The sequence below is a fragment of the Taudactylus pleione genome, unplaced genomic scaffold, assembly GCF_031769625.1.
Source record: "Taudactylus pleione unplaced genomic scaffold, aTauple2 ptg000913l, whole genome shotgun sequence".
Taxonomy (NCBI): Eukaryota; Metazoa; Chordata; class Amphibia; order Anura; family Myobatrachidae; genus Taudactylus; species Taudactylus pleione.
Window position 1 is genome coordinate 1246392 of NW_028285314.1, and position 9192 is coordinate 1255583.

At 49.0% G+C, this 9192-nt stretch overlaps 1 protein-coding gene across 1 annotated transcript; it reads right to left on the bottom strand.

Annotated features, from left to right (window-relative positions):
• Positions 1-7408: 7408 nt before the first annotated feature.
• LOC148473752 (olfactory receptor 6F1-like) lies at positions 7409-8353 on the bottom strand. The gene has a single exon (XM_088459503.1). The coding sequence runs from the start codon at positions 8351-8353 to the stop codon at positions 7409-7411; it is 945 nt and encodes a 314-aa protein (XP_088315629.1).
• Positions 8354-9192: the final 839 nt, after the last annotated feature.

Below are 9192 nucleotides of genomic sequence, written 5' to 3' on the forward strand. Positions count from 1 at the left end.
CCGTCAATGGGCAAAGCAATCTGCATGCACTAGCGATCTCCGTCCGTGTGTGAATACCTGATCCAGTGCATGCACTGTCACCAATTTCTTCCTTTGGCGCATGAGCGAAATTAGCAGGATCCATCCCGATTTCTGACTCAAAAACAGGCCCTATTACTCTCTGTGATCCTGTGACACTTTATATTAATTCATACAATAGCAATAAATACATTGATAGCATATATATTTATAGTACAACACAACTATCTCCTCTAGCCCCAAAGTGCGCTCCTTGGAGTTATCATTGACTTCTCCCTTTCCTTCAAACCATACATTTCAATCTCAAAAATATTTCCAAGATCAGACCCTTTTTCACCCAGGATGCTACTAAAACCCACATCCACTCCACTGGTCATCTCCAGATTGGACTACTATAACCTTCTCCTATCTGGCCTTCCTGATTCCCACCTCTCTCCTCTCCATTCGGCCTCAATGCTGCTGCCCGGCTCATCATCTTCTCCAAACGCTCTACATCTGCCTTCCCTCTCCAACAAGCCCTACACTGGCTCCACTTGCCTTTCAGAACCCAATTCAAGGTTCTTACACTCACTTATAAAGCCCTCACCCATTCCTCTCCCATTTATATCTCAGACCTCATCTCCCTTCACACTCCTGCCCGCTCTCTCTTCGCTCAACAAATGCACGCCGCCTCTCATGCCAACTGATTACTTCCTCCCATTCCCACCTCCAAGGTTTTTCTCCAGCTGCACCCTACCTCTGGAACTCTCTCCCTCTCCCCATCAGACTTTACACCTCTCTACAAATCTTCAAACAGGTTCTCAAAACCCACTACTTCATCATGGCCTTCCAGCTCTCATCCTAACCCACTACTACATGCTCCTTCCTCCCTGTTTACCACACCTGTGTCACACCTGTTTGTCTGCCTCTGCCCATTAGACTGTAAGCTCTCACGAGCAGGGCCCTCCACCCTCTTGTGTTCTCCTTACTTATACTTTATTCTACTCCTTACCCACTAGGGCACCTAACACTTACGCCTGGTTGCTTATTTGAGTGTAATGATCGCTAATGCAGCAATGTATATAAGCCTTATTCTTGTCCTGCATTGAATTGTATTGTACTGTAAGTCACTGGTTTCTTGTTCACTTATTTGTTTATGTACTATGTAAGGTGCTGCAAAGCACTTATGGCACCATATAATTAAAGAATAATAATTATAATATTTTTATATGACAACATATGAAGAGTTGTATTCTTATAAATGGATCTAATGGTCTTTAGGAGGTAGAAGTCTGAAGTTTGTGGGGCTAATATAGCAGCATAGAGAGTAAATGGAAAAAAATCCTATATTCAGGGCAGTAGAGTGCCTGGCCGGACCCGGGTAATGACAGGGGGCGGAGCCTAATGAAGAGAGAGACGTAGCCACTCTCTGCTCCTGCCTTATTCACTTTCTCCCATTGCTATTTCTATTATTATTGATAATATCAACTATCATCTTCACAATAATAATAGATGTGTCACAAAAATGGTGTCATTAGGTTCAAACTGATAATATAGGTGGGGTAATTAGGCATAGGTGATGATCAGGCACAGACAGGTAACTGTAGAAGCCCAAAACCCCCAAGGAGCCTCGTTGTCCTGCCGGTTAGAGCCTGAGGGTTTGACCAATAAATACAACATCTAAAGCAGAGACGGGGAACCTTTTTTCTGCCGAGGGCCATTTTGATATATATAACATTATTCGCGAGCCCGGTGCCGGCCACGCCCCCTCCATGTGATGTCACACGGGAACGGGGCCACAATCACCAGTGATTACAGCAATGTCCGGAACATCCTAAGGAGCTGTAAGGGCAGCGGTGTGACTTTCTGAAGTAACCTAAGGACACTCCAGGTGGCACTGCTGCATAGATTCTGGCGGCAGGGCGCCATTATAGGCACCCTGCTATCCAGATGAGGCTAGCAGAAAAGAGCTCAGAGGGCCAGCCCAAATGATTCCCCGTCCCTGATCTAAAGGGTAAACTGAGTATTGTGCCCAAATAACTTCACAATAATATGCACACAATACAGTACCACTGACATCATACCACCAGAAAGAGGGAGGGGGCAGGATTCGTGGAAGGTAAATATTTTATAACATTTTATTACGAAAATATTCCAGAAATGTCCAAGATAGATATAGCGAGAAGTCCAACAAGTCAGGTTTCATAGTAGATGTTGAACTCCAGAAGCGTCCGAGGATTGGGAGTAATCCAATGATGACGTACACGTACACACACATGATAGTAACAGTCTGGTACAGCGAGTGGACAGGATATAAATAGTAGGAGATAGGAGCCTCATAAGCGCAGAAGTATAAATCAACTTATGTCCACCTGCGGATTCCTCTCTATTTATCATCCAGGCCAAATGACCACGTCTAGGACAGCACAGATGAGGTTGGAGACAGGGGCGTATCTTTAACGGGTGCAGGTGCACACGGGCCCCTAGGTCCAAGGAGCCCACACAGCACACCCTGCACCCATTTATTCAATACCTTCCTCTCCGGAGTTCTGCGTCGGTAGGTGCAGCGCTGTGCAAGTGACAGGCAAAATGGCAGCCTTTCTCCCACCATTTTGCACATTCGAGCAGTAGGGAAATCGCGGGCATCCTCCTCTCATAATACGCCCCTGGTTGGAGACATGTCTTTATATTGATTTACAGTAATTGTAATTCTGTATTTCCTCTAAGTTTTTATGTTTTTTGCCAACCAGATTTTTGTTGCTGCTTTTATTTTTTTTAACCTTTTTTATGCTAGTAACAATTATGAAAAATGGAAATACTTGCGTATCAGGGGATATTGCTTTCTGGTGGTGGTGTTTGGGTAATAGATAGCAGGGCTGTAACTAGGGCGGTGTGACCAGTGCCATGGCACAGGGCACCGCAGGGCAGGGGGCACTGTTTGGGCCTGTCAATTTTCCTGTTTAATATCTCACTTTTAGCTTCCTCTTCTTTTATCCCCAGCATCTCCTGGCCTCCCCTATCTCTTCCCTGGCCCTTCCCCATGGCCATGGCCCTCTCTCAGGTGCACTATATTATGTCCCTATTTATCCCCAGCATCTCCTGGCCTCCCCTATCTCTTCCCTGGCCCTTCCCCATGAGGCCATGGCCCTCTCTCAGGTGCACTATATTATGTCCCTATTTATCCCCAGCATCTCCTGGCCTCCCCTATCTCTTCCCTGGCCCTTCCCCATGGCCATGGCCCTCTCTCAGGTGCACTATATTATGTCCCTATTTATCCCCAGCATCTCCTGGCCTCCCCTATCTCTTCCCTGGCCCTTCCCCATGGCCATGGCCCTCTCTCAGGTGCACTATATTATGTCCCTATTTATCCCCAGCATCTCCTGGCCTCCCCTATCTCTTCCCTGGCCCTTCCCCATGAGGCCATGGCCCTCTCTCAGGTGCACTATATAATGTCCCTATTTATCCCCAGCATCTCCTGGCCTCCCCTATCTCTTCCCTGGCCCTTCCCCATGGCCATGGCCCTCTCTCAGGTGCACTATATTATGTCCCTATTTATCCCCAGCATCTCCTGGCCTCCCCTATCTCTTCCCTGGCCCTTCCCCATGAGGCCATGGCCCTCTCTCAGGTGCACTATATTATGTCCCTATTTATCCCCAGCATCTCCTGGCCTCCCCTATCTCTTCCCTGGCCCTTCCCCATGGCCATGGCCCTCTCTCAGGTGCACTATATTATGTCCCTATTTATCCCCAGCATCTCCTGGCCTCCCCTATCTCTTCCCTGGCCCTTCCCCATGAGGCCATGGCCCTCTCTCAGGTGCACTATATAATGTCCCTATTTATCCCCAGCATCTCCTGGCCTCCCCTATCTCTTCCCTGGCCCTTCCCCATGGCCATGGCCCTCTCTCAGGTGCACTATATTATGTCCCTATTTATCCCCAGCATCTCCTGGCCTCCCCTATCTCTTCCCTGGCCCTTCCCCATGAGGCCATGGCCCTCTCTCAGGTGCACTATATTATGTCCCTATTTATCCCCAGCATCTCCTGGCCTCCCCTATCTCTTCCCTGGCCCTTCCCCATGGCCATGGCCCTCTCTCAGGTGCACTATATTATGTCCCTATTTATCCCCAGCATCTCCTGGCCTCCCCTATCTCTTCCCTGGCCCTTCCCCATGAGGCCATGGCCCTCTCTCAGGTGCACTATATAATGTCCCTATTTATCCCCAGCATCTCCTGGCCTCCCCTATCTCTTCCCTGGCCCTTCCCCATGGCCATGGCCCTCTCTCAGGTGCACTATATTATGTCCCTATTTATCCCCAGCATCTCCTGGCCTCCCCTATCTCTTCCCTGGCCCTTCCCCATGAGGCCATGGCCCTCTCTCAGGTGCACTATATTATGTCCCTATTTATCCCCAGCATCTCCTGGCCTCCCCTATCTCTTCCCTGGCCCTTCCCCATGGCCATGGCCCTCTCTCAGGTGCACTATATTATGTCCCTATTTATCCCCAGCATCTCCTGGCCTCCCCTATCTCTTCCCTGGCCCTTCCCCATGAGGCCATGGCCCTCTCTCAGGTGCACTATATAATGTCCCTATTTATCCCCAGCATCTCCTGGCCTCCCCTATCTCTTCCCTGGCCCTTCCCTATGGCCATGGCCCTCTCTCAGGTGCACTATATTATGTCCCTATTTATCCCCAGCATCTCCTGGCCTCCCCTATCTCTTCCCTGGCCCTTCCCCATGAGGCCATGGCCCTCTCTCAGGTGCACTATATTATGTCCCTATTTATCCCCAGCTTCTCCTGGCCTCCCCTATCTCTTCCCTGGCCCTTCCCCATGGCCATGGCCCTCTCTCAGGTGCACTATATTATGTCCCTATTTATCCCCAGCATCTCCTGGCCTCCCCTATCTCTTCCCTGGCCCTTCCCCATGAGGCCATGGCCCTCTCTCAGGTGCACTATATAATGTCCCTATTTATCCCCAGCATCTCCTGGCCTCCCCTATCTCTTCCCTGGCCCTTCCCCATGGCCATGGCCCTCTCTCAGGTGCACTATATTATGTCCCTATTTATCCCCAGCATCTCCTGGCCTCCCCTATCTCTTCCCTGGCCCTTCCCCATGAGGCCATGGCCCTCTCTCAGGTGCACTATATTATGTCCCTATTTATCCCCAGCATCTCCTGGCCTCCCCTATCTCTTCCCTGGCCCTTCCCCATGGCCATGGCCCTCTCTCAGGTGCACTATATTATGTCCCTATTTATCCCCAGCATCTCCTGGCCTCCCCTATCTCTTCCCTGGCCCTTCCCCATGAGGCCATGGCCCTCTCTCAGGTGCACTATATAATGTCCCTATTTATCCCCAGCATCTCCTGGCCTCCCCTATCTCTTCCCTGGCCCTTCCCCATGGCCATGGCCCTCTCTCAGGTGCACTATATTATGTCCCTATTTATCCCCAGCATCTCCTGGCCTCCCCTATCTCTTCCCTGGCCCTTCCCCATGAGGCCATGGCCCTCTCTCAGGTGCACTATATTATGTCCCTATTTATCCCCAGCATCTCCTGGCCTCCCCTATCTCTTCCCTGGCCCTTCCCCATGGCCATGGCCCTCTCTCAGGTGCACTATATTATGTCCCTATTTATCCCCAGCATCTCCTGGCCTCCCCTATCTCTTCCCTGGCCCTTCCCCATGAGGCCATGGCCCTCTCTCAGGTGCACTATATAATGTCCCTATTTATCCCCAGCATCTCCTGGCCTCTCCTATCTCTTCCCTGGCCCTTCCCCATGAGGCCATGGCCCTCTCTCAGGTGCACTATATTATGTCCCTATTTATCCCCAGCATCTCCTGGCCTCCCCTATCTCTTCCCTGGCCCTTCCCCATGAGGCCATGGCCCTCTCTCAGGTGCACTATATAATGTCCCTATTTATCCCCAGCATCTCCTGGCCTCTCCTATCTCTTCCCTGGCCCTTCCCCATGAGGCCATGGCCCTCTCTCAGGTGCACTATATTATGTCCCTATTTATCCCCAGCATCTCCTGGCCTCCCCTATCTCTTCCCTGGCCCTTCCCCATGAGGCCATGACCCTCTCTCAGGTGCGTTATCTTATGTCCCTATTTAAAAAATAGGGGGGGGCGGCACCAATGCTCTCTCTGGCACAGGGCACCAAAAAGTCTAGTTACAGGTCTGATAGATAGAACAGGAATAAAGAATAGAGGGAAAAGTAACTCATCATTTTGTGAGCAACTCTATCCAGGGAGTTAGGTCCTGATTCATCATGGATCGTAATTGGAACCCTGTACGTAGCTCGGTCGATGGTACATATTGCGCAGGAGTATGCTCCGTAGTGCGCATGCGCGAGTTAGCAGATACAAAGCCATCGCAGACAGAGGGATGGGACAGGAGAGTGGTCAGAGAAACGCAGGCGTGCCAGTCCGTTTGAACACGGTTGCATGGGCGTGCATAAATTAGCCACTGTGACGGCAGAGGCAGCGTGGGTGCTCACAGCGTGCGATGAGGTTAGCAATTTCTGAGTAAGGTCAGACCTGCTGTAATTGTGCGTGAGGGGCCGATGTTACTCGCTGTTCCCGATGTATACGCAGGTTCGCAAGGTATTGCGGATGTGCGAAAGCGTTAGTGGGCGTCTCTGTGCTAGCTTTTGCGATCGCAATAGCTATCCGCAGTGGATCAGGCCCTCGGTCCCAACCTGTTCTATGAAGAATCGCCTCTCTTGCATTCTCCTCAGGCTTTATTGTATAATAATGACCAATATTTGAAATGTGCTTTGTTAGTAAGATTCTTACATTTCACACAGACTTTGATATTGAATTTAAGGCCCGATTCAGACCCGCTCGCTAGATGCGTTCGCACCTACCCAGCGTATGCAACTCCGGTACACCCCCAGCAAGGCAGGTGATCGCATGGCAAAGCATAAGCACGCCCACTATGTCTTGGCGTGCGATCGCTTTGTGAATGCAGACGCCCACCAGCCAGTCTAAAGACGCCCACTTGCGCACGTCATCTCCAGGAAGTGTATGCAACCATCGGTACCACTGAGTAGAATCGGATGCATATGCAGCACTTGTGGTTGACCATACCCTACCGCAAGCACTGCGAGTGCTTCAGTGTACTATGACACGCCTCTGAAACGGCATCAAGACGCTCGGGCACGCTAGCATTCACACCTCCACTCCCCCGTTTCTAGTGGCCAGCCCCTATCGCCACCCACAAATGGCCTCTAATGTCACTCATTCTGCCGGGCAGTCTATGCGCGACGAGCTTCCGCTTCCTGATTGCTGGGGCTGGTTCACGCACACGCACTGCAATGCGTACGCATGCACACAATGCAAACATCGGCAGTCTGCGTGCGAACGCTTCTTAGCGAGCGGGTCTGAATCGGACCCTTAATTCAAGCCCTGTCCTTCCAAATTTCACTACATTAATTTCCGCTGCATCAAATTTCTGGCAGATTTATAAATGGCAGATCTGATCTCCTGGCTCCTGAAGCTGTAGATCAGAGGGTTGAGCAGAGGCGTCACCAATGTGTAAAGTAACGAGAGGCTTTTGTTTGTATTTACAGAAGTTAGACTAGGGGGGAATACGTATACAAATATTAAAGCGCCATAGTACAGACACACCACGGATAAGTGGGAGCTGCAGGTGGAGAAGGTTTTCTGTCTGCCGCTGGTGGAGGGGATCTTGAGGATGGTGCGAAGGATGGAGATGTAGGTAACCACGATAAATATGGATGGAGACAAAAGGATAGCAAAAGCGACCACAGCGGTGGCCAATTGCACCGACGAGGTATTGGAGCAAGACAGTCGCATAAGAGACGCAATATCACAAAAGAAATTATTAATTATTGTGGGACCACAGAATTGTAATTTGTTTAAGAAAATGTATATAAAAAGTGAGCATGTGAAACCCACCAGCCAGCAGAAGGTGACTATTTGTAGTTGATGCGTGAAGGCCATAATGATGGCATAGTGTAATGGTCTACAGATGGCCATGTGGCGGTCAAAGGACATGGCTGCCAGCAACAGACATTGGGATATGGTTGGAACGGCTAATAAATAGACCTGGAAAATACATCGGGCAACTGATACCTTTCCTCCCCCTGCCAGTATCAGCCACAGCATGTTGGGCACAATGTTACTGGTGAAGAGGATTTCCGACAAAGACAACTGGCTGAGAAAGAAGTACATGGGGGAGCGGAGGCTCTGGTGGAACCCAACCAAGGCAATGATAAAGGCATTTGCCGACAAGGCCATGACGTGAATGATCAGAAAGAGCAGGAAAAGCAAAACCCTGAGGTTGTGGAGGTTTCTGAATCCCAGGAGGAAAATTTCTGAGACCACTGTCTGGTTCCTCTCGTCCATTCCTTGAAGAACACAAGAAAACTATTGAGATCAGAGCAAACTGGTTTCAATTTAAATAGAAAACATTGTTAAAAAATATCATATTGATATTTTGTTCAGTATTACTGTCTGTACTGTGCCCCGGCAACTCTTGCTTTAATGGAGAATGGGTAGGCTTGGATACAAGATATCTGATTGCATAGCACAGCTGTGAAAATGTATTTAGGTAAATTGTCACTACTCTTATATTAGGAGCAATTTCTAAAAGGAAGTTTGGAATTTATTGTGAATCTGTGATGGTGTAATCTCTTCTCTCAAATTGTTTATATTAGACTTTATTGCATCCCAATTTAGTGTGTGTTGAGCTCAGGGGATGGGGCGGGGTCCCAATCAGTGAGCACACAGAGACATGCTTGTAACCTTTAGTTATTAGTGATCAGTAAGGCTGCATTAGTCCATATTACATTCAAAGTGTTAGATTATAAGTGTAATTACAATTTGATAACTAAGACGGAGTTAAACTGGAGGAAAACATCCTCAAAATCAGGACACTTTCTGACCGACATCAAGCAACATACTTATGTGAGTTACGGAATTCACCATCAGCTGCTGTATGTATATCCAGGAAACTCCTTACTGCTCTCGCTGCTTGGACATTGCTGGTTCTCCCCTATCTGCTGCTCTTGCTGATTGCTCTTTGTTGTTCAAAACACTTCTGACTGGTTCAGCTCTGTACATTGCAACTTTTGCCTTCATACTACAGAAAATTTTGTTTGTACTGTATTGCCTTTTTCCGTTGCATCACGTGTCCACTTTAATCATTCTTTTAAAAACTAATTCCTGCACCCACTACTCACACA

Bases quoted from the DNA above. Each gene is read 5' to 3' on its own strand.
- LOC148473752 (XM_088459503.1), bottom strand. From the start codon at position 8,353: ATGGACGAGAGGAACCAGACAGTGGTCTCAGAAATTTTCCTCCTGGGA.